This window comes from Prionailurus bengalensis, chromosome E1 (assembly GCF_016509475.1).
Source record: "Prionailurus bengalensis isolate Pbe53 chromosome E1, Fcat_Pben_1.1_paternal_pri, whole genome shotgun sequence".
In the NCBI taxonomy this organism is placed as follows: Eukaryota; Metazoa; Chordata; class Mammalia; order Carnivora; family Felidae; genus Prionailurus; species Prionailurus bengalensis.
In genome coordinates, this window is record NC_057347.1 from 45,617,488 (window position 1) to 45,642,029 (window position 24,542).

At 55.8% G+C, this 24,542-nt stretch overlaps 1 protein-coding gene and 1 long non-coding RNA gene across 3 annotated transcripts; one reads left to right on the forward strand and one right to left on the reverse strand.

The window, feature by feature from the left end:
- Nucleotides 1-1,343: 1,343 nt before the first annotated feature.
- Nucleotides 1,344-1,916, reverse strand: LOC122485755. Its single transcript, XR_006297940.1, has 2 exons — nt 1,749-1,916; nt 1,344-1,458 (listed from the first exon to the last, which is right to left on the reverse strand). It is a non-coding gene; the product is annotated as an uncharacterized LOC122485755 (long non-coding RNA).
- A 1,675-nt stretch (nt 1,917-3,591) lies between these two features.
- Nucleotides 3,592-24,223, forward strand: ACE (angiotensin I converting enzyme). 2 transcript variants are annotated; one of them, XM_043584936.1, is made up of 25 exons: nt 3,592-3,929; nt 4,536-4,703; nt 5,300-5,396; nt 6,140-6,283; nt 6,741-6,932; nt 7,515-7,612; nt 8,032-8,204; nt 8,576-8,799; nt 9,154-9,298; nt 9,589-9,687; nt 9,902-10,024; nt 10,368-10,579; nt 11,256-11,392; nt 12,766-12,924; nt 13,149-13,236; nt 15,436-15,579; nt 15,734-15,925; nt 17,284-17,381; nt 17,584-17,756; nt 19,649-19,872; nt 20,187-20,331; nt 20,579-20,677; nt 22,862-22,984; nt 23,331-23,518; nt 23,701-24,223. In XM_043584936.1, the coding sequence occupies exons 1-25, from the start codon at nt 3,654-3,656 to the stop codon at nt 23,928-23,930; spliced, it is 3,951 nt and encodes a 1,316-aa protein (XP_043440871.1). In that variant the 5' UTR covers nt 3,592-3,653; the 3' UTR covers nt 23,931-24,223. The 2 variants fall into 2 exon arrangements, with proteins under 2 accessions (XP_043440871.1, XP_043440872.1); XM_043584937.1 differs by lacking the exons at nt 3,592-3,929; nt 4,536-4,703; nt 5,300-5,396; ... (7 more) ...; nt 9,902-10,024; nt 10,368-10,579 and adding an exon at nt 10,619-11,118.
- The last annotated feature ends 319 nt before the right edge of the window (nt 24,224-24,542 follow it).

The following is a 24,542-nucleotide window of genomic DNA, read 5'->3' on the forward strand; positions in this document are numbered from 1 at the left end:
AGAGAGCACACAAGTGGGGAAGAGGCAGAGAGAGAGATGAGAAAGGGAGAATCCCAAGCAGGCTCCTCACCATCAGCACAGAGCCCAACGTGGGGCTTGAATTCACAAACCAAGAGATCAGAACCTGAGCCAAAGTCAGACACTTAAGCGACTGAGCCCCCAGGTGCCCCTCTTCTGTCCATTTTTTAAACTGAGTTATTTGTCTTTTTGTTGAGTTGTAAGAGGGACTCAACTCAACTCAACTCAAGAGGGACACAAGTCCCTTATTATATGCATGCTTTACAAATATTTTCTCCCATTTCGTGGGTTGTCTTTTTCTTTTTTTTTTTTTGATGGTATCCTTTGAAGCACAGAAGTCTTTAATTTTGATGAAGTCTAATTTACCTAATTTTTCTTTTATCACTTGTGCTTTTAGTGTCATATCTAAGAAACTACTGCCTAATCCAAGGTCACAAAGATTTATATCTATGTTGTTGTTTTTTTTAACATTTATTCATTTTTGAGAGGGAGAGACAGGGATTGAGCGGGAGAGGGGTAGAGAGAGAGAGAGAGAGAGAGACATAGAATCAGAAGCAGGCTCCAGGCTCTGAGCTGTCAGCACACAGCCCAACGTGGGGCTCGAACCCATGAACCATGAGATCATGACCTGACCCAAAGTTGAACGCTTAACCAACTGAGCCACCCAGGCACCCCTATATCTATATTTCTTCTAATATGTTTATGATTTTAGCTCTTACATTGTCTGTGATCCATTTTGGGTTAATTTTTGTAAATGATATGAGATAGGAATCCAACTTCATCTTTTGGCATGTGGAAATCCAGTTTGTCCCAGAACCATTTGTTAAGAAGACTTTCTTCCCTTTCCCTCCACCCCATTTGTCTGGGCACCCTTATCAAAAAGTCAAGTGAATGTAAATGTAAGGGTTTATTTCTAGACTCTCAATCTTATTCCATTTGGGAGCATATTTTTCTAAGGGATTTTTTTTTCCTCGATCTGTGGTAGCCGGTGATCTCTCCTCCCCTGGAAGAGAGGTGGAGATATTGAGTGATCTCCCAAGCAGGCTGCATTTCCTTTGTTGGGTCAGGCATCCACAGCGCTGTGCACTGGCCTAATCACAGTGACCTCCTCCTATAGGAATCAGAAACCCCTCCATTGTTTTGATGGCAGCCAGGAAGCAGCTGACTGACCAAAGGACCTTATCTCTTTCCTACCTCTCAAGGTTATTGCAAACATCAAATTAGATAATTTCCACAAAAGAATTTAGGAGGTCTAAAGTGCTATCCAGATGTAAGGTGTATTCTTACTATAGCTCTCCCTCATGAATAAGAACCTAAAAACAGAGTGAGAAGTTTTTAACTTTTACTCATTGGGATCAAGGCAGTGTCAATGTTATTGCAAATTCCCGATTAGTGAGGTCTGGCTCTTCCTGTTGTTCTTGTAGGCTGTGAGCCTCCCACCTGGAAAGTGAATACGATTGGTGTTTATTCCTTTTATCCACGTCCCCCCTTCCTTGAATGAGGGCCTACTTTGTGCCAGGCACTGTGCTAAGCTCTAGGAAAACCCGAGAATAAGGCAGACAGAGTCTCTGTCTCCTGGAGTTGATGGCGTAGTAGGGAAGCAGCACCCCTCAACAAGCTATTATAGTAAATGTGACCGTTAGAGAGGTGCAGTGACGCCTCCAACCAGCCCTGGTATCAGTTTGCTCCACGCAAACCACAGGGATCAGACTGTCTTCCCACCTGTTTACCTTTCTTCTGTGATTTTTCGGCGAAGCAGAGGCTGCTCCATGCCGAACCCAGATGTTCTGTAGACATCATCACAATGCCACACAGACCTGAGAGGGGACCAGCCTGCTCTACCATCGTCCTAGATGTGGTTCTCAGGAGCTCTTCAGAGGGCAGCCCTGGCTGAAACCTGCCTCCATCCTGCCTTCCTGGGGTTTCTTTCCTGAAGACAGAAAAAGGCTCCCTGGTTACAAGCTAAGCCTCCCGCTCTTTTTGCACTGCACCCATCCTCCTCTCCTCCCCCCTCCTCCAGGGGCTGAAAGGGTGTCGCTCTCACCACCCCACCCCACCCCCACCCCACCCAAGCCTCCGGTGGAGACTCTTCCTTCCCAGAAAACAGCAGCTCACTTGTGTGCCCCATGGCTCATTGCCCTCATAGCATGGAAAACCAAGCTATGAGGACCCCCTGAGAGCACCTTCCTCTTCAACCCACCTCTACCCCCATCCTCCTCCACACCTGTCTTCCTGGCACTGTGTCATCTGACAAGACGGCACCATCTCGGGGTTCCTCAGGTCACGGCCTCCTGCACATGCTCCATGACGAGGTGAGCCCATGTGTCCCTCAGAGCTTCAGGCTCCATCCACACGCGGGTACCCAGGATCCCCAACTGCCCCAAGCAGCTGAACGCCTTGTGGGCGCCTGCGCAGCTCTCGACTGCTTCTTTTCCTGCTGCTTCTGCCCTGCCTCTGCTTCTTCCAGCCTCCCCTCCCACGCCCTTCTCCACATTCTACTATAGCATATAGGGTCCTCCCACCTCTGGGGACAGATGTCCCCAGGAGGAGTTAGGGGAGGACCCTCAGCTTCCACAACCTGGGGAGATGCCATTCTCTCCCTTCCCTGTGCTTGTCACTTGGAGGGACACGTGGATGAGACAGGGAAAGAATGAGGAGTGTGGAGGCCTGAGGTGACTTGGAGCCAGCCACTCAACCTAAGTCTTGATCTCTTCATCTGTCAGTGAAGGGGTACTTCCCATCAGGAGGCTCATCTCTAGCTCTCAGAGGCTGCAGGTCTGTGTGGTTGTTTCTGTGTAAGCGACTGACAGCTTGTGTCCCCAGTGGGAAGAGGGCATGTGTGCCAGCCCTCCCGTCCCTCTATGCAAACCCTGTCACAACAGCCCCCTCCATTCTTCCCCCCTTTCCCGGTAGTCCCCGCCCAGTGTGCAGGTGCGCCGGGGGCTCTGAGCATCTCTGCGGCACCTCCCCCGGGGCGCCTCCAGCCTCCAAAGCCGAAACTTTCCCCGCGCGGGTGCAGGCCACACCCCCTCCCCCCAAGGCCTGGCGGAGAAGCTGGACCCGGTGACTGATCATTAACCCCATCTCTGCTGCACCAGCGGCGCTGCGGACAGCTCCCCCACTTTGTCACTCGGGAACCCAGAGAGGCCTGGGACGGTGAGGCCGGAAGATTGAGCATCGCAGACCGCCGGGCTCCCGGGGGCCTGCGCCGAGGCTGGGTGATGGCAGGGAGAGGGCACCGTGTGCAGACTAGGGTGTTCCAGCAAACTGCTGGCTCCCTCAGCTTCAGAGGTGTGTGTGTGTGGAGGGGTCCCCCTTTCAAGCTTCCTCTGTGAGAGCCTGACCTGAGCCCCCTCCGCCACCGTCACCCCCCCCCCCCGCCCCCGGCTGCAGTTCGCAGGGGGTCGCCTTGGCCCCTCCCCGGCCAGTCGCCCCTGCCCGGGCGGGCCAGGAAGCTTCGGTCCCCGCCCCGCTCGGTTAGGCCCGTGGCTGGGGGACTTTGGAGCCGAGGAGGAAGCGCGGCGGGGCGGGGAGGTGGGGGTGTGTCGGAAGGCGGCGGCGGGGTTTTATAATCCGCAGGGCGGGAGCGGCGCGGGAGAAGGGGCTGCGCCGCGCCGTACACCGCATACCGCGCCATGGGGGCCGCGTCGGGCCGTCCTCGGCGGGGGCCGCTGCCGCCGCTGCCGCTGCTGCTGCTGCTGCTGCCGCCGCTGCCGCTGCTGCTGCCGCCGCCGCCCGCCGCCCTGGCGCTCGACCCCGAGCTGCATCCCGGAAACTTTTCCGCCGACGAGGCCGGGGCGCAGCTCTTCGTGAAGAGCTTCAACTCGAGCGCCGAGCTGGTGATGTACCAGAGCACGGTCGCCAGCTGGGAGTACGACACCAACATCACCGAGGAGAACGCGCGGCTCCAGGTGGGCGCGCGGGCCCGGGGCGGGGGCGGGGGCGGGGCCCGGACGCCCAATCACAAGCCTGCGACCGGGAGCTGGGGGGCGGGAAGTCACAGCTGGGCGCGCGCCCCCGACCCCTGAGCCGCGGGGACCAGGTGAGAACCCGCCGGCGCCCCCAGCCCTGCTCCGCCCCATCAGACGCGCGGTGGGTGCCCAGTACAAGAACCAAATGGATAAAGCTGGCTCCTCCGACCTCGACCCACCCCCCTACCTACCCCCCCCCCCCCCAGGTGGCAGCTCCCTGGGATGACCTCGGGCTGGGTCAGCGGCAGTCTGCGCTGAGGGTGCCCACTCTGCTCTGGGTCCTCATCCTCTGTAGCCGAAACCTACCCCTGTCTCCTGTTCCTGTCACTGCTCATCACTGTCTATTTACCCTCTCCTCCACCTGCCTCTCTTCTAGCCCCAATTTCTGCTCCACTGCCCACCTTAGGCAGATTCCCCCAGTTCCTGACCCCGAAGGCCCCAGAGGAGGGAGCAGTGCTCCCGCAAGCCCCAGTCTCCAGGCGCCCTTGGTCTTCCTCCCCTTCTCCAGTGCCATGGCCTCCCCTGTATCCCCTCTGGTGCCCATAGGAGGAAGCAGCCCTGCTCAACCAGGAGTTTGCTGAGATCTGGGGCCAGAAGGCTAAGGACCTGTATGACCCAATCTGGCAGAACTTCAGTGACCCGATCCTGCGAAGGGTCATCAGTGGTGTGCGCACCCTGGGCCCTGCCAACCTGCCTGTGGCAAAGCGGCAGCAGGTGGGCCTGGTGGACCTGAGGGGTGGAGGCAGAAATGGCCAGTGTGCCTTCCAGTGCTGCACTGTGGTGGTGGTGGTGGGGAAGAGCCTGGCAGGGAGGGACCCTGGGATCTGTATGCACCCCGATTGTAGGGGAAGCCTCTGTAAGCACAGAATGGCTTCCTGAAACATTGATTTTCCTTAGAGATGGGGTATAGAAAGCGAAATTCAAGTAAACAGATGAAAAGGGGTTTTTCAAAATTTCTCCATAGTCTGGTTGGATTAATGGGCTTCCTTAGAAAGACTGAGGAGGACTGAGAAGGCATCAGGCCAGAGAGTGAGAGGGATTTGCCCTCACTGCAAGGCAGTGGCTGAACTTGGACTTGAACCCCATCCCAAATTCTAAGGACACTTGTTTCCACCTCCACAGGCTGCCTCCACTGGAAGGGGAATCAGTGTATTAGTGATCAGAAGTGCCCTGAGTGCCACTGAGTGGCCTTGTCCAAGCCACATCCCCTCTCTGGGCCTCCTTTTCATCCTAGCAGAAAGAGGAGGGGGCAGCCACATTACCTCTGGGGGCTGTTCACTACTAACATTTTCTCAACTCTAACTCCCCAGTACAACTCTCTGCTAAGCAACATGAACAGGATCTATTCCACGGCCAAGGTCTGCTACTATCCCAACAAGACTGCCATCTGCTGGTCCCTGGACCCAGGTATGGCTCTGTCCCTACTATCTCTCTCTGCCGGGGCTTCCCGGCCCTTCCCCACCCCACCCCACCCCACCCCACCCCTGCAGCCCTGCTGTACCCATAAAGAGGGTATGTTTAATGGGAGGGGCCGTGGAGGGAGTGGGTAAATCCAAACCCAAAGGCACTGAACTCCAGTTGAGGCTGGACTGTCAGATGCCCCCGCACCCTTGCTTCTCTGGGCAATCTGATTTCTGAAACCTCCAGCCTCCAGCTCCCATCCCCACCCCAACCCCCACCCCCATGCGTTCTTTGGCCTCTCCCATCCCTACTAGCCTTCCTCTTGGCTGCCTGGTTTTCCCTTTTATGGATCCTCTCAGTCTCCCAAGAGCCCTCCACAGGACTTAGACCCTTGTGACTTCTGCTTATACCTTCCTATTCTCCCCCCACACCCTACTCCATCCACTAGGCAGCCTGAGGTTAGCCACTGTAACCAATGAGCCATGAAGAGTCTGTCTGGAACTGGCCTCTGGATGTCCTCCTTTTGTCCACCTCCCTTTCCTAGGGACAAGGGCCCCTCTTGGGTGCTCTCTTTGTATGGCCCCCAGTCCCATCCCACCCGGCCTATAGGCAACCCTTGGCTTTGGGGGCATCATGATGTTGAGGAAGCAGGTAGAGATGGAGAGATGGTGAAGACCAGCATGGGTGCTTTATTGAAGACCGTCGCTGCCTTCAAAGGAAGCACCTGACCCCACTCACCTGTGTCTCAGAGCTCACCCACATCATGGCTATATCAAGAAGCTACTCCGTGCTGCTCTATGCCTGGGAGGGCTGGCACAATGCTGTGGGCATCCCGCTGAAACCCCTGTACCAGAACTTCACTGCCCTCAGCAATGAGGCCTACAAGCAGGATGGTGAGTTTACCCACCCCATCCGTTGTGTGAGCACTGCCCTTCCCAGACGGCAACGTGCTCTCCCATCATCTACTGTCCCCACTGAGCCCAACCCCAGAAAGAGTAAGTGTTGCAGTGACTCTGTACACTGACCCAAGGTCGCACAGAACCAGCTCGAGCCCCATCTGCCTTCCTCTGGGCTGCTGCCTGGCTCTCACACTGGCCCTCTTGCCTGCCTCTCCTGTCACACCTCAGAGCCCCAGCACTCATCTTTGCCTCTCCGGGATCTATTTAGCTAGAATTGGAATGACCCTAGTTGGAAAATCACAGAGCAGTGGTCCCCAGGCCATCTTTTCTAAGTAGCTGGCGGATACACGGGCCGCAGGCCAGGAGAATGGCGAAGAAGTAGCTGGGCATGGAAGTGCCAGAGCCTGGGACCTGAGCTGCACCCCAATACCACCCCTGCCCCCTCCACCAGGCTTCTCAGACACGGGGGCCTACTGGCGCTCCTGGTATGACTCACCCACCTTCGTGGAGGATCTGGAACACCTCTACCATCAAGTAGAGCCCCTCTACCTGAACCTCCATGCCTATGTCCGCCGTGCGCTGCACCGCCGATATGGGGACAGATACATCAACCTCAGGGGACCCATCCCTGCTCACCTGCTGGGTAAGGACATTGCCTTGCCTCTATGCATGTCCCATGGATTGTCCTCCTCATGCCTCACATTTTAGAGCATCATCCTGTCCACTCTCACACACGAGCCCACGTAGCTCACCCCATGACCCCATATAGCAGGCGGCCCTTCTCATCACCATTACTGTTCCTACTTTTCAGACAGCGACTCTGAAGTTTGAGGTGCATAAATGACTTGGCAGAGGGCAGAGAACTAGCAAAAGGCAGAGCTAGGAATCACACTGAAGACTTTGACTGCATCCAGCGGGGAAGGGATAAGATTATGCCCCAGGATGCAAGCCCAGTGGCCTTGCCTCAGGGTTGGGAGGCAGGGACCCCGGCACCACCAGGAAGGACCCCAGCAGCATCATGTGGGCTCACACCGCCGACCCCAGGGATCCTGGAGCATTCAGGAGTCTGAGTGGGACTTATGTAGAAAATGTTTGGTTCAGCCGGCCGAGCAGGCTACCCTTGAGTTCCCAGGGCCCAGGTGCCAGGGACCCAGATAGCTGCCCAGCAGCACATATGGGGAAGCGGGCAGGGAACTAAGCTATCTGGCTCCTCTCCTCTGTCTAGGGGACATGTGGGCCCAGAGCTGGGACAACCTCTATGATATGGTGGTGCCTTTTCCTAACAAGCCCAGTCTCGACGTGACCAGCACTATGGTGAAGAAGGTAAGTTTCGAGTCAGGCCAGGGTGGGGGCAGCAAGAAGTAGTCAGACACGGGGAGAAGGGCAGGAAGAAGTCATGGGAGAGAGACGGGTAAGGCAGGGACCTCAGTCCTGCCCTTTCTACATAGCAGCACCCTTGAGTGTGTGTACAAGCAGTGATCTGGGGTCTGTGTCCTGGGCGAGGTGCCAGCCCCTCCTTCCAGGATCCCACAGGTGGGGTGAGAGCAGCCGTCTACTTTTGTTTATCCACTATGGTTAGTAGGGGCCCTGCCTCTGGGAAGGGAGGCCACAGAGCAGAGATGCCCTTCACGAGCAAGGAGCAAATCTAGGTGGGAGACCTTTAGACCCACCCCTGGGGCAGCCACAGTGAGCTCCCTCTGCTGGTCCCTGACCTGGACCTGCACCACCACCCTCCAAACCAGGGCTGGAACATTACGCACATGTTCCGAGTGGCAGAGGAATTCTTCACCTCCCTGGGGCTCCTGCCCATGCCTCCTGAGTTTTGGACAAGGTCCATGCTGGAGAAACCAACCGACGGGCGTCAGGTGGTGTGCCACGCCTCTGCCTGGGACTTCTACAACAGGAAAGACTTCAGGTCTAGACATGGGAGGGAAAAGGGGGGTTTCTGGAGCTTCAGGAAGGGTGGGCAGCCTGGGCACAGGAAAGCCATTTCCCAGGCCAACCTCTACCCCAGCCCCAACACTGTTTGGTGGACAGGGTCTGTTCCAAGGCCACTGGGCATATGAGACCATCTAGGCCACCTTCCCTTAGCAACTCTGTACATTGGAATGGAGGACAAAGGCCTGAGTGTGGGCTGGGGCAGGGCAAAGGATGCGTATGTTTCCACCAGCTCCTTCAAGGCCCAGGGCAGCGTCCGCCTGGTCCCTTTCCCTCAGGTGCCAGCCTCCCCATGCTCTGGTCCCTGCCCTGTCCTTCACCCTCACCCTCGCCATCTCCCTGCCCCAGGATCAAGCAGTGCACGCGGGTCACTATGGACCAGCTGTCCACGGTGCACCACGAGATGGGCCACGTGCAGTACTATCTGCAGTACAAGGACCAGCCTGTCTCCCTGCGCCAAGGGGCCAACCCTGGCTTCCACGAGGCCATCGGGGATGTGCTGGCGCTCTCCGTCTCCACTCCTGAACATCTGTACAAAATTGGCCTGCTGGACAATGTCAGCAATGACATGGGTATGGGGGGTGGAGAGGACCCGGCCCGGCCCTACCCAGACCCCACTCCATCCCACGGCAGGACTCAGCTTGCCCGTGTTCCCACCTGCCCTTCCTGTTTCTGCCGCTCTGCCCCAGGTCAGGCAGGTTTGGGGATCCACCCGGAGCCTCACAGCCCACCCCGAGTCCCACCTGGACACTGCCCAAGGGCCCTCTTCCAAGCAGGGCTCCATGTTCCTGAAGGCCAGCCTTCCTTTCTCTGCATCGGCCAGCCCCTCCACCTGCTGGCTCCCGCCGGCTCCTGCCCAGGCCCACCCTGCCCTAGCTGGACCCCCATCTCCCTCTGACCTCTCTTCTCATCTCATCTTCCGACAGAAAGTGACATCAATTACTTGTTAAAGATGGCACTGGAAAAAATTGCCTTCCTGCCCTTTGGCTACTTGGTGGACCAGTGGCGCTGGGGGGTCTTTAGTGGGCGAACCCCCCCTTCCCGCTACAACTTTGACTGGTGGTATCTTCGGTGAGCAAAGGGGAATCAGGAAAGGCCTAATCCCAAGCGGCCCTCCCCACTCTCCTGGACAACCAGGAGCCTCCTGCCTCCATCAGTCCACCCCCCCCACCCTTTTCCCCATACATTCTGTCCTGCCTGAAACTCCCTCCTCCAAGAAGTCTTCCCCAATTCACCAGGAGGGGAAGGGATGGCCCCCGTGGGAAAGGTGGGAATGCCTGCTTAACAGCATTTTTTGCAAAGGCTAAAATAGCCTTCATGCAATCCTTACATCCTAAGACAATTTATCAATCCTCTTCTAGAACCAAGTATCAGGGAATCTGTGCTCCAATTGCCCGAAATGAAACGCACTTTGATGCCGGAGCTAAGTTTCATGTCCCAAATGTAACACCGTACATCAGGTACTACTGCCCCCCCCCCAACCCCTACCAGTTTTCAGGGCTTGTCCCCATGCTCTTCTGGGCCCCCCACGAGCCTGGAATTTTAAGTGGGCCTCTCCCTGGGGCCAGGCTTGGTTTTCCCTTCTCCCCCGTCTGGCCTCTGCCCTGTGGGGAGCTGAATGGTGCCCGGGCAAGGGCCCCCCCCACCCCCCTAACACCCAGCCCGTACCTGCAGGTACTTTGTGAGTTTTGTGCTGCAATTCCAGTTCCATCAAGCCCTGTGCAAGGAGGCGGGTCACCAAGGCCCACTGCACAAGTGCGACATCTACCAGTCCACCCAGGCGGGGGCCAAGCTCAGGTGTGTGGGGGGACCAAGAGGGCAAGGGGGAGGTGAGGGGAGAGGGGGAAGGAAGATGTGTCTAAAAGGCAACTGGCTGCTCATGGGAAAGTCACAGGGCCCTGCTGGCAGAGGGAGACTTTCTTCCCTCCCACCCCCTCCTTCCTCGCAAGTATTTACAGAGTGGGCCTCCTGGCTAGCACGGGACGAGACAACGTCCCTGTCCCCTTCCCAGAGCTCCTGGTTCCCCAGAATCTTACTGTTGCTGTTCTTGCAGGCCAGTGGGGGACGGAGGTGGGCCAGGGACCAGTACTGGATGCTGGCCTGTGCCCCCTGTGCCCACCGCGCCCATTCTGCCTGACAGGGAGGCGCTGCGGTCAGGCTCTTCACGGCCATGGCAGGAGGTGCTAAAGGAGGCGATTGGCTCAGATACACTGGATGCTCAACCTCTGCTCAACTACTTCCAGCCGGTCAGCCGGTGGCTGCAGGAGCAGAATCAGCGCAACGGCGAAGTGCTGGGGTGGCCGGAATACCAGTGGCGGCCACCAGTACCCCACAATTACCCACAGGACATTGGTAAAGCCCTGATGGAGGGTGGGGTGGGGTGCTGAAGCAACTCTCGGATTCTGGGCTCTGGACACAGGCCCCTGGCTCCTGGTTCCTGGTGAGCTGCTCCCAGCTGGGCCCCAGCGCCCTGCCCTAAAGGGCCTTTGCTCATCACAGCTTGGTTTGGGCGGGGGAGGGGGGGTGGCGGACAGGTATGTTTCTTCCCCATCATTCTAGAGAGGGTGTGCCCAGATCTGAGGCCCCTCCCTGGGGGCAGCTGGCAGGCACACTGCTCTGTGAGGTCACATTGCAGGCTCCATTCTTATTGGCCAGGGGGGCTGTGGCTACAGGGCTCTGCTCTCCTGCGGCCATGGGCCAAGGTTGGGCTGCTCCAGGACTGCCTAGCCTCTTCCTTCTCCTGCTCTGCTGTGGGCACCCCATGCTGGTCCCCAGCCAGGAGGCCACCCACCAGGTGACAACCAACCAGGGAACAACCAGCCAGGCAACAACCAGCAGCCAGACAACAACTCGCCAGACGACAACCAGCAGCCAGACAACCCAGAACCCAAGTGGGACCGGCTGGGGGGCGGGGCGGGGCCTGGGGGGGCCGGTGAGGAGGGAGAGGCAGGGACAGTGGCAGGCTTGGGCCCACCCGCAGCAGAGGGCAAGGGGAGGCCTGTCTGTTTGCCTCTACTCTGCCCCACAGGCCTGGTGACCGATGAGGTGGAGGCTAGAAAGTTTGTGGAGGAATATGACCGAAGATCCCAGGTGATATGGAATGAGTATGCTGAGGCTAACTGGAAATATAACACCAACATCACCACAGAGGCCAGCAAGATCCTGGTAAGGACCCCCTCCACGTCCCCCCTCCCCCCACACACACACATACACGCACACACGCACACAGACACACCGCATGTGCCTGCTCCTCCTCCCAGGGACCAATCCTTCAAACCGAAGACAGAGCCAGCTGCCCCCTCCCCCCACCACACTCAGTGTGTGTGTGTGTGTGTGTGTGTGGAGGGAGGCTGTCAGGATTTGTGAAAAATCCAGAGGAAATATTTAAAATAATACTCAACTTCAGATTTGGGTGGGTAAATGCTCAATGCCCAAAGAAGTTGTCTCTGATTAACAAGCAGTCTGTTGTTAGCAATAGAATGATTTGTACATAAGGGCGCCTGGGTGGCTCAGTTGGTTAAGTGGCCAACTTCGGCTCAGGTCATGATCTCACAGTTCGTGAGTTCGAGCCCGGCATCGGGCTCTGTGCTGACAGCTCAGAGCCTGAAGCCTGCTTTGGATTCTGTCTCCCTCTCTCTCTCTGCCCCTCCCCCCCCCCCTTTTTCTCTCTCTCTCAAAAATAAATAAATGCTAAAAAAAATTAAAAATGATTTGTACATAAATAAGTAACAGTAAAGGTGGATTTGTAGATTGAAAGTCCCTGTTTGCCATCACAGCAAGGACTAGCTTCCCTTCACTCCACTCTCCACCTGTGTGGTGAGTGCAGATTATACCGAGGTGAGCCACTGAGAACTAGCATTTCTTTTTTTCTTTTTTAAAACATTTGTTTATCTTAGAGAGAGAGAGAGAGGAACAGAGTGCAAGCAGGGGAGGGGCCGAGAGATGGGGAGACACAGAATGTGAAGCAAGCTCCAGGCTCCGAGCTGTCAGCACAGAGCCTGACACGGGGCTCGAACTCACAGACCGCGAGATCGTGACCCGAGCCGAAGTCGGATGCTCAACGACTGAGCCACCCAGGGGCCCCGAGAACTAGCATTTCTTGAAGACCATTGTGTGTGCTGTCCACAGTTCCTTGGCGCTTTACATCTGCTGCCTCATTTATTCCTCAGTAGCTTGCAAAACCAGTGATCTTATTCCCGTTTTACACATGGGACCCTAAAGCTCAGAGAGGCCACAGAACGAATGCCAACCTGTCCGTCTGCTAACAAGACACAGGGTGGGCTTCCCCTGCTCTTCCCCTGCCAGGATAGGTCTTGCATGACCATGGCTGTCTGTTGAGGGACACGGACTGCATCCAGGACATTATAGACAGTTCAGGTTGAAGAGGGTCTTTGCAGCAAAGGCAATGGACTTGATAAAACTGCCCCCTCACTGCACCCCTCAGTCCCTTCTGCTCCCCCTATGGCACCTCCTTCTCAGAGGCCACTCCAAAGCTCCTGAGCCTCACGCCACGGTCCACTCTCCCCCTGTGCCTTCAGCTACAGAAGAACATACAGATGGCAAACCACACCTTGAAGTTTGGCACCTGGGCCAGGCAGTTTGATATGACCAGCTTCCAGAATGACAGCATTAAGCGGATGATGAAGAAGATTCAGGACCTAGAGCGGGCAGCACTGCCTGCCAAGGAGCTGGAGGAGGTATGTGGCTTGTGGCGGAGCAGGGAGGGGAAGATCCAAGGTCAGGACCAGGTCCTAGCTCGGGGTCTGGCCTTCAAGCTGCTTCCTCTTCCTCTGAGTCATGACATCTGCCACATTGACGTACACCTACATGCTCCCCCAGCTCCATAGTGCCCCCTGCCCATGATGGCGCCTGGGGCAGAACGGGTAGCAAAGGGGTACAGCCTCTCTTCTTCCTCCTGCAGTATAACCAGATCCTGCTGGACATGGAAACCACTTACAGCGTGGCCTCTGTGTGCCACGCCAATGGCACTTGTCTGCAGCTGGAGCCTGGTGAGGGCATGTGGGGAGTGAGAGGGAGGGTGGGGATGCTGAGCTTGACCGTGTTAGGGGTGCTGGCCCATGGAAGGGGGGTCAGGGTCTCCTAACTCATGGGGTCGGTGCGCCCAGGAGATTCACTCCTCTGTTTTCCCCCAGGGGGTTCTCTGCCACCACTTAGATGGGGCACAGCCCTCCTTTGGGCCATCTGCCCATCTGCTCCCTCTAGGGACCCCCTAGATTCCTCTGTGTGTTCTCCCCTTCAGAGTAGGAGGTACCTCAGATTTGTGTGCCAAGTGCTTAGATGCCCGACTAGGGATAGTAATTCTAAGCACCTTCCTTCCTCCGCCCTCTCCACATCTTCCCCACCTTCCCTGGCCCCCGCCCTCCACCTCTCCCCTAAAACCAAAGCCACAGCTCAGAGAAGCCACTTCCTGCCGGAAGGAGTGGACCAGCTCTCGCTTGTCCCCTTTCTCTCTCCACACTGGCTGGTGCTTCTTACCTTCTCCCTTTTGGAAGCCTCACCCTGGACACCCAAGTACCTGCACGCAGATACGTCCTTTCCTGCCTCCTGACTCACCCTCCCAAGGGTTGGGGAGCCAGAGGCTTAAACATTCTTCTCCTGAGGAATCGCTACCCAGAAACCATCTCTTCCTGGCCCTCCTGCCAACTCCCACATTAGAACAATGACAAATAGAAGGGGAAATGGAAAATAAACAGGAGAAAGAGACGGCTTTCCTGAGACAGGGTTTGGCCTACGGTTTGTATACATGGGTATGCACGCAAAGCACAGCGGAGACATATGTGTGCCTGCATGTGTATGTGCGTGTTTACGGAGAAGAGCATTAAAGGGAGCGCAGCCTTCAGCCTCCCTCCCCCCATCAATTAGCCTCCTAACCCAGGCCTGGGCCGTCAGAGCACTGCCATTAGTGAAACTAAGAAGCACCCACAGAACAGAATGCTCGCATCGGCAGAGGGCAGAGGTGAAATTCTCAAAATACATTTTTTTCCCTAAACAGAACTAATTTGAATGTACTTTATTCTCTGTGAGAAGTAGATATCATGAAGCACGTTCTGAAACAGGGAGAGAACGCGAGTCAGTGAGGTGTGGGGGACCCCAAATGCTGTCCTCAGGCAGAAAGAGAAGCCACCATCGGTCTGTGTGAGGCTTCCGAAATGACACAGGAGCTCAGGCCGTCCTCACCCCAGCTCCGAGAGGTGCGTGTCAGCTCCACTTAATCTATGTTGAGGAGGCTACACGCACAGTCCCATGGCTTTGACAGGACACAGACCCAGGACTTCGGGCTCCCTGATGATGTTGGGATGGCTCTCTGTACTGTCTTCACAGCAATCCTTTTATTCAGTCCGGTTCACTAACCGTTAGCGAAAGGTGCCCGGGGCCCTGTGAGGACTCAGCGACCAGCAAGGCTCACTCCCTGCTCAGGGGCCTCGTGCTCCCTTTTGATTTTTACACCCCACGAGTGCTGGATTATCCCCATTTTAAAGATAGGGAGGGACACCTGGGGGGTTCAGTCAGTTAAGCGCCCGACTTTGACTCAGGTCATGATCTCACGGTTTGTGAGTTCGATCCCCACGTCGGGCTCTGTGCCGACAGCTCAGAGCCTGGAGCCTGCTTCAGATTCTGTGTCTCCCTCTCCTTCTGCCCCTCCCCCACTCACACTCCGTCTCTCTGTCTCTCAAAAATAAATAAAAAATGTTTAAAGGTAGGGAAAGGAGGGGGGGGGTCCTGTGACTTGCAAGGTAATTTTCGGGTCAGTGGATGACTAGAGAGGAACTCAGGTCTTGTGACGGCCAAGCCATTTGTCCCTCCCACAGAGGGGTTTGCAGGGAATCAGTGAGGAGCAGCAGCCCTGGAGTCTGGGTTTGTGCCTGGCTGGGCCACTTCCTGGCTGGGGGGACCCGCCATGTCACCAAAACGCTGATGTGCAAACCCGCGCACCCTTCACAAGGCTGCTGCAGCCCTGAGGTGGTGTGCATGCAGCGTGGCCCTGGGGCCACCCGCCCTGTAAGTCTTTGTAGAATTGGTACCTCCCTTTCTCCCATTTCACTAGACTCGCTGCCTGTACAGGCCTTTTGACGTGAGTTCACCAATTTTATCCGAGTTCCAAACTCCTATGACTAAGATCACCTTATAGGAGGTGGGAGGTGAGCCCAGGGCTGGAGGCTCAAGTCACTACCCCCCACTCCCCCCAGATCTGACGAATCTGATGGCCACGTCCCGGAAATATGAAGATCTGTTGTGGGCCTGGAAGAGCTGGCGAGACAAGGTGGGGAGAGCAATCCTCCCCTTTTTCCCCAAATATGTGGAACTTGCCAACAAGGCCGCCAAGCTCAACGGTGAGTCCCTCTGGCCGAGATCTCTGGCTCTCTGGGGCCCTCAGAGGGGTCCTCTGAGCCCCTAACCTTGGTGAGAGGGAGGTCCTAGAGGGGGCGGGGCAGAGGGTGCTCAGGGAATGGTCGGGTGTTGAGAGAGCCTGTGCCCCCTCTGCAGGCTACGAAGATGCAGGTGACTCCTGGAGAGCCATGTACGAGATGCCAACCCTGGAACACGACCTGGAGCAGCTCTACCAGGAGCTGCAGCCGCTCTACCTGAACCTGCACGCCTACGTGCGCCGGGCCCTGCACCGCCACTACGGGCCCCAACACATCAACCTGGAGGGCCCCATTCCAGCTCACCTGCTGGGTGAGCGCAAGGACTGGGCCTGGGGTGGGGGTGCGGGGTGGGGGACAGACACAGATGAGGAAAGGTGGGGCCGGTGCTCTCCACATGGCAGAGGGCAGGCTGGGCAGGATCTTAGGATGCTGTATCGGGTGGAGGGAGTGAGGGTGTGAGGCTGGAGGGAACGTTGCCGGGGCCGGGGTGGGGTGGCAGCTGGGTTCGGGGAGACGAGCCCCTTGCTTGCATTTAGCACGTTTGCTACAGAGCCACTCGGTGCAGGTCGCCACGGGTGGAGCAGTGACAGAATTCATAATATCATCGCAGGAGACCATATGACCCATGATGCTTGGGCAGGGGTGGTGAGGAAGGGGCTGGGAATGAGAAGTGAGCACCACCACCACCCCCCCCCCCAAGGAAGTGGCACATGAGCAGAGCCTTGAAAGATGAGAGGTTCTGGGAAGGCTTGGTGGCTCAGTTGGTTAAGCATCCAACTTCAGCTCAGGTCACCATCTCACGGTTTGAGCCCTGCATCGGGCTCGCTGCTGTCAGCACAGATCCTGCTTCGGATCCTGTGTCCCCCTCTCTGCCCTTCCCTGCTCGAATGTGTGCTCTCACTCTTTCCCTGAAAAATTAAAAAAATTTTATAAAAGATGAGAGATTCTGATGGAAAAAGTAGCAGTAGGGAGTTAGAAGGACAACACTCAGGTGAAGAGGAATTAGGAGAACAGAGAATATTGAGAGTGTAGATCCATCCCAACTTTTGGACCCTCATTTTTTCAGGGGTTGCAAACTCAAATGCCCTGAATGAATGAAGTAGGCAGTGGAAGACAGTGAGGGCTGGCAGGGACTAGAGCAAAGCGGAGGCCACCAGGTTCTTGTCCCTGTCGAACCACAGAGAACACATCCCTGGGGGGTTCCTTACTATGAGCAGAGAGGCCAGACGGGGCCACAGACCATTTGCCAACCATGAGGGAGACTCCAGAAACTCATCCAGCTTTGGATCTAGTTCCTGCTCAGTCTCTAGGGTCCTTGTAGCCCAAGACACCAGCCATCCTTGATCAAGGATGTGGGAGCGGATATCAGCTCGATGACTGAGAGACACAGACCCCAGGAAAAGGAGGCATTACGCCCAAGTGGCCCCAGAGTGGGGGCAGAGCTGGGGTTTAGAACTCAGCCCTTGGCACTCAAAGCAGGGCTGGATGTGCAGGCTAAAAACAATGTATGTCAAATCCCAGCAAGGTTTGCAAATAGCAGGTGCTTGGGATACATTTGTGATCATAAGGCTTGGGATCTGGTTCCTTCTCCATGGGTGATGGTGTTGAGTGTAAGAAATAACATCTCTCTCTCCTCTGTCTGCCTTCTCTTCCCCTCCCTGCCTCCAGGGAACATGTGGGCTCAGACCTGGTCCAACATCTATGACTTGGTGGTGCCTTTCCCTTCAGCCCCCAAGATAGATGCCACAGAGGCCATGATAAAGCAGGTGCGCACTGGGCCCCTCATCACATTTCTGCTCCTCCAGGGCAACCCCAAGGCACAAGGGAGGGGAGACCTCTGCCTTGGTGGGAGAAGGCCTCTGCTTCAGGAATTCCCTCTGGCTGAGCCCTCTCCTAACCCCCACCCTGACGCAGTACACAGTCTGTCCCCAGAGGCCCCAGGTTTGGCAGGGCTCCCTCTGCTTGTAGGGCTGGACACCCAGAAGGATGTTTCAGGAAGCGGACAATTTCTTCACCTCCCTGGGGCTGTTGCCTGTGCCCTTTGAGTTCTGGAACAAGTCAATGCTAGAAAAGCCGACTGACGGGCGGGAAGTAGTGTGCCACGCCTCTGCCTGGGACTTCTACAATGGCAAGGACTTCAGGTGTGTCCAGGTTGCAGCCAGGGGACTTTATCAGTGGGCAAGGAGATGAACCAAGTACAGCTTCCACTATTGTCCCCTCAGCCAGAGTGAGCAGAAACAAGTACAGGGGCCAGAGCTTAGCATGAAAGGTCAAGAGCATTGGGCCTGGCCTCGGGTTGGCCATTGGCTTCTGGCAGGGGAGCCTTGTCTACGAGGTGAGGGTCTTCTCAAGCACTGACCAGCTCCACTAGCTTGGTTAGTGCCCAAGGTCCCAGTGCTAGGTGAGCACTGTGAGAGCTTCCCAGCCTTCCCTCATTCTGGAGTGACCTCTGCCTACAGCAGGCCATCTTCCTGGGTGCATGTGTCTTGACACAGACAGGTACATGAGAACATGGGGGGCTTTGCACAGATCCATATTCACCATTGGCAGAGACTCAGAAGCTGTCTTCATTGGAGGACAGTTGTCTATTGCTGCATAGACAGATGCACAAACCACCCCAAAACTTACTGCCATAGAACAACCATTTGTTTATGTTTGTGGTTTTATCAGTCAGGAGCGCAGGCAACATGCAGTGGAAATGGCTTGTCCCTGCTGTGCAATGATGGAGACCTCAGCTGGGGTAGCTCTGATGGCTGGAGATGCTGGTGTAGCTCAGTGGGGCCATGTGTCTGGAGCCTTGGTTCTGGCTCTTGGTTGGGTACCTCAGTTTTTCTCCATGTGGCACATGCTGGGACAGGAAGCTTCATTTGGCTTCTGTACTCACATGTTGGGTCCTCGGACTGGGATGACTGGAGAAGCTGGGGATTGGTGAGAACATCTTTCTCCAGGCTAGCTTGGGCTTCCTCCCAGTATGACAGTCAGGCAGTCAGATTTCTTACTGGCAGTCAGCATCCCACAGAAAGAAAGCAAGAACAGCCTGGTTTCTTAAAGGCTAAATCCAAAACTGGCACAGAGTCACTTCTGCCACATTTTCTTGGCTGAAGCAAGTCACAGATGCAAAGAAGGAAAAGAAGACCCCACCTCTTGGGAGAAGTGGCAAAGATGATCTGCCACTATTGATGAAGTTTCTTCTAGTAAGAGTGGACACAGAGAGACTAGAACAAAACAGCCAGAGTTCACGGGATTGCCTATCCTTGGGCCCTTCCTTCAAAGGCATGAGGACTGCAGCTGTAGGGATGGATGTACAGAATCAGAGGGTTGAGAACTCTTTTGGGAGTTTTCCTTGTATGGGGAGTCATAGGAGAAGGTGGGCAGACCCCAACCTCGGTGTTACCAGGATGCCAGGAAGTTCTTCCCATCCCAATACAACGGCAGAAAAATGTGGTCAACTGAACTGAAGGGCTTTGGTTATATCCAAGGGAGAATTTGATCAGCTCACAAAAGAGAATGAGGAAAGATGAAGGGCGAGGTTGGGCCTCTGATGTGGACAGCTCTGTAGATGTCATTTCAGTCCTAACCATGAAAGTCCTGGGTGAATGTGTTTGCTGGTGTTGGGCACATGGGATGTAGAAAAGCTCAGAATAACTGTTGTTCCCTTCAGGAAACCTAAGTCTTGGAAGAGACAAAATGTGTGCATGAAAAACACAGAACCCACATTCTAGAAAGTTCTGCACTAATCACAATTGAGTGCAAAGCCTCAGTTATGCCTTTTGAGCAAGTACATTGCACAGTCAGAAAACAGCATGGCAGTGAGGGGTGGAGTGATTCAGAGAAGTTGGAAGCAGAAGAATGGCCTGGATGACCATGCTGTAGGGGCTTCTGACCCTCAGATTCCTTCTTTCTCGGGCTCATTCCATACCTCCTTTGGTTTTCCTTCCCATAAAGCTGTGTTCCCTGCATATAGCATTGATGGGGGTCTGCTTTGTATGCAGTAAGGACAGCGGGTCCCTTTGCCCCACCCCCCGTGTTCCAGGATCAAGCAGTGCACCACTGTGAACATGGAGGACCTGGTGGTGGCCCATCATGAAATGGGCCACATACAGTATTTCATGCAGTACAAGGACTTGCCTGTGACCTTCCGGGAGGGTGCCAACCCTGGCTTTCACGAGGCCATTGGAGATGTGCTGGCCCTCTCAGTGTCTACCCCCAAGCACCTCCACAGTATCAACCTGCTGAGTAGCGAGGGTGGCGGCTATGGTGAGAGAGGAATGGGAAGTCCTGGTGGGCAGAGGGACTAAGAAGGGGAAGTGAGCTTGGGAGGCTGGGAGAGGGGACTTGATGGCTCATAGGCAGAGGTTGGGACAGAACAGTGGGGAATAAGGAGGCCACCAGCAGGGTGAGCCGGGAGGATGGAACTCCCATACCAGCCCAAGAGGCAGGTCGCTAGACCCAGAAAGGCACAGAGCCCACTCCTCCCCTCTCCACCCACCGCACACCCATCATGGCTGAGCCACTGGGATGTGGCAGGAGGCAGGCAGACATCTGGTGACTAGGCTCCCTTCCCTTGGCAGAGCAAGACATCAATTTTCTAATGAAGATGGCACTCGACAAGATCGCCTTTGTCCCCTTCAGCTACCTCGTCGACCAGTGGCGCTGGAGGGTATTTGATGGAAGCATCACCAAGGAGAACTACAACCAAGAGTGGTGGAACCTCAGGTTCTAGAATGATCCTGTGGGGGTGTGGGTTCAGGAGGGGGGTGTCTCCATGGGTATCTGTATATGTGAGTGTGTGTGTAAGTGATGAGGTGCACAGGGGGTGATTGTGCACAGAGGCACAGCACACCAGAATCTGGACTGTCCAGTGGAACCCCCGGGGCAAGGTTCACCCTTCAGCTCAAAACTACCAACTCTTCCTGACATTATTCTCCCCAAACCCTCCCTCCAACATCTTTCCCCTTGACAGGCTAAAGTACCAGGGCCTCTGCCCCCCAGTGGCCCGGGCTCAAGGGGACTTTGACCCAGGGGCCAAGTTCCACGTTCCTTCAAGTGTGCCTTATATCAGGTAAAGGGGAAGGGAAGAGGCTATTCAATGTTCAAAGTGCCGTTACTGCCCTGTGGGGAGCTACCTGTCTCGGTGACCTGGGAGGCCTGGCTGCATGGCACATTGTACCTAGGCCACTTACCTGCCACCAAGGCTCATTGTTGTTTCACACTTTTGATGTGATGAGAGCCTCTACCCTCCAGGCATTTGAAAACAGAAACTCTACTATAATTGGCTAATGGTTACAAGACCTTGGTTGGATAGTTAACATTATTAACCATGACCCATGACCCATGGCTAGAGCTAAGCACTGTTTTGTTTTGTTTTGTTTTGTTTTGTTTTGTTTTTAAACAAGATTGTGATTTCTTTAATATATATTCAACATATTGCCTGTGATATAATTGGAATTATACCTGGAAGACCTTCTACACACTAAAACTAGGGTTAGAGACCCAATTGGATTGGGAGGCTATGCTCTCAGGGGCATGGAGTCAGGCAGAACTGGGTTCTGGGGTCAGGCAGAACTGGGTTCAAATCTTGTTTCCACTTCTTTGTTTCCTTAAGCAAATTTTTCAGTGTCTGTGAGCATCAGTTTCTGCACCTGTGAAATCGTAGCAGATTTCACAAAATTGTAGCAGAACTTAACTTCTTAACATATTGTCCAATACAGAGCATGATCAGGAAATGGTGGCCATAACGCACTAGTATGAATTTATATTCTTTTTTAAAAGTTTTTATTTATTTTGAGAGAGACAGAGACAGCGTTAGCAGGGGGCAGGGGAGAGAGAGAGGGAGAGAGAGAGAATCCCAAGTAGGCTCTGTGCTGGCACCCCGATGTGGGGCTTGAACTCCCAAAACCGTGGGATCATGACCTGAGCCAAAACCAAGAGTTGGACGCTTAACCAACTGAACCACCCAGGCACCCCTGAAGTTACACTCTTAACTGGGACATGTAAACACACCAGTGCTGTGAGTCACATAGCCAGAGTGTAGACATGTCCAGCCCTTCCCTTCTGCCTGCTGCAGGAGAGCACTTACTGAGGGCTAGGAAGGGTAATTGTAGGGTCTGGGACCCTCCTGGTAGAGAAGGGTCTGGGGACATCTGAGGGGAGGGTCTGTGTGTCCCTGAGCTGCAGATAGCCCAGGCCACATGTGAGGCAAGGCAGAGGGCAAGGAGGGCTGTCCCAGGAGGGCTCTGGTCACTTCCAGCCCTTGCCACCTGTGGTTCCTGGAAGCCCAGTGGGGGAGGGCTTGTGCTCATGGTGCCCACCTTTCCAACCTAGCACCTGGCATGATGTCAGCATATAGTCAGGACCTAATAAAGAAGTGTAGGGCAGGTGAATTGTGTTCCCACTGTGTAGGAAAGGAGAGAAAGCCTTCTCAGATGTTCCAGAGAGCAGCTGTGGGCAGGGGACCAAGGGGGATCCAAGGGCCCTTAGAACAGGCCCAACCTGGACAATGTACCAGGATGACCTGTGAGGAGGGCTACCACCTGCCTTCTCCACTGGTTTCCCAGCTTCCAAGCTGGCATTCACTTTCATGTGAAAGCCAGGCCCAAGTGAATGGTTAGCTTCTGAGCTTAGAGTAGATAATTCTCCAGGGCAGGGGTGGGCAAAGGAGACACATTCCAAATTCTGACCAGCAAACTTGGCAAAGCACTTTTAAGAAATGCCAGGAAAGTTAGTGGCACATGGCTTATGCCCAGCATTCAAAGTGGGAGGCCAGCGCTGCTGGTTTGGGACATTCTGAACCAAGTGCAGAGGTGGCTCTGGCTTTGACCTGCAGATTTATACCAGGGAATCCCTGCTGTTTGGAATAAAGGGGATCATTTGGGCTGGCTTCCCTGCCCAAACCACCCTGCCAGAAGCGTGGGACTCTTGAGGCAACACCTGGCCTCTACTTGCATACACCCCAGGGATGGAGACCTTACTGCCTCAGAAGCAACTGTCCAAATCTTTGAAGGGCTCTGCCCTGACCCTCCTCACCCATGAGTGATCCCCAGAGCTCCTCAAAGCAGGTCCTCCCGAGATGTGGAAGGAGCCTCTTGGGTGGGAGGCATGGGAACAGGGAGCCTTGAAGACCCTAAAGACCAGAGGGTGAGCTCCCTGAAACACCCGGGCTGCAGTGGAAGGTGACGGGCAACTGGGGCTCGGTGGCACAGGTCCTCAGCCACCCCACCCCACACCATGCTTCCCTCCACTCCAGGTACTTTGTCGGCTTTGTCATTCAGTTCCAGTTCCACGAGGCTCTGTGTCAGGCAGCTGGCCACAAGGGCCCCTTGCACACATGTGACATCTACCAGTCTAAGGAGGCAGGAAAGCGCCTGGCGTGAGTCTTTTCTGGCTTTCTTTTGACCATTTCCCATGCTCTGACCCCAGTGGGGCTTTTCTGGGAAAACCTGCCATTTTGGTGTCTGGGTTGGGGATCCCAGGTGGAGCCTGTGCCAGACCTTAGTGTGCCACCCCAGTGGGGAACTAGAGCCCTCTGGGCCCCAACCATCCCTCCCCCATTCCCATCCCCTACCCCCAGACCTGCTCAAGCCCTCCCAATCCCAAAGGAGGTTTAGGCCAGAAGAGGGGACATGGAAGGTGGGAATTAGGCTGGAGCAGGAGTAGCAAGCCTCCCTACCTGTCCTTCTGACTGACTCTGTGTCCCTTCTCTGGTGCTCCCCCAGGGATGCCATGAAACTGGGCTTCAGTAAGCCATGGCCAGAAGCCATGAAGTTGATCACAGGCCAGACCAACATGTCTGCATCCGCCATGATGAACTACTTCAAGCCGCTGCTGGACTGGCTTCTCACTGAAAATGGGCGGCACGGGGAGAAGCTGGGCTGGCCTCAGTACAACTGGACACCAAACTCTGGTACCACACCCCATCCCCCTCAGCCCCAGGCCAGCCCCCTCCCCAGTTCAGGCAGACTGCAGTCTGACCTCAGAGCAAGAACAGGGAAGCGAGCCTAACCAAGCCCCAGCCCTGCCCATCGGCCTGCCCACTGCCTGCCCACAGCCTGCCCATCGCCTGCTCTCCTTGCTTCCCCTGCCCAGCTCACTCAGAAGGCCCCGTCCCGGGCAACGGCCGTGTCAACTTCCTGGGCCTGGACCTGGAGGAGCAGCAGGCCCGCGTGGGCCAGTGGGTGCTGCTCTTCCTGGGCGTAACCCTGCTGGTGGCCACCTTGGTCCTCACCCACCGGCTCTTCAGCATCCGCCGTCACAGCCTCCACCAGCCCCACCATGGGCCCCAGTTTGGTTCCGAGGTGGAGCTGAGGCACTCCTGAGATGACCGGGCTGGGCTGGGCCTGCCGGGGAGCTTCTGCCACCAAGAGACCAGACTGGGGGCGTGGGGGCGTGGGCAGAGGACCCACCGCTTCTCTCAAGGCTCACCTCAGCCAGCCCCCCTCCTCCCACCCCGTTCCCCCACTACCATGTCTAGAGTCCCATACTGACCATCTGCCCTCCAGACCGCAAACTCCCACGGACCCTGCCCCCAAGTCCCTGGGCAGCAGGCCGCCTAACATGGAGCCCCCTCCCAGTCTCTCTGTGAATACAATTAAAGGACCTGCCTCCCCCATCTGAGTCTGTGTCCCTCATAGGGAAGCCAGGGACAGGGACTGGGACGCTCTCCCACCTCCTGGCAGTCAAGTGGGTCACTTCACTGGACATCTTCATCCTCCTCCAAGAAGAGCCTGGGAAAATGCCCTGGAGCTCCGGCCCCAGCACCCGCCCCTAGCCCAGGCAGTCAGCCAATGTCCCGCCGTGGCCAGCAGCCCCTGCCCAGCCTCGGCACCAACCCAAGAAGACGGGGGAGGGAGCAGACATTCTGGGCTTCCGGCCTTCCATTTCCACGTGCTTCGGGAGCCCTGCCCCAGCTTTCCCATAAATGGCAGGTC

Excerpts from the sequence above, each read along its gene's own strand:
- ACE (XM_043584936.1), top strand. The coding sequence starts at position 3,654 with ATGGGGGCCGCGTCGGGCCGTCCTCGGCGGGGGCCGCTGCCGCCGCTG. Across the intron at positions 10,025-10,367 it reads CAGGCGGGGGCCAAGCTCAG|GGAGGCGCTGCGGTCAGGCT; the intron begins GTGTGTGGGGGG and ends TCTGCCTGACAG. Across the intron at positions 20,332-20,578 it reads CAAGAGTGGTGGAACCTCAG|GCTAAAGTACCAGGGCCTCT; the intron begins GTTCTAGAATGA and ends TCCCCTTGACAG.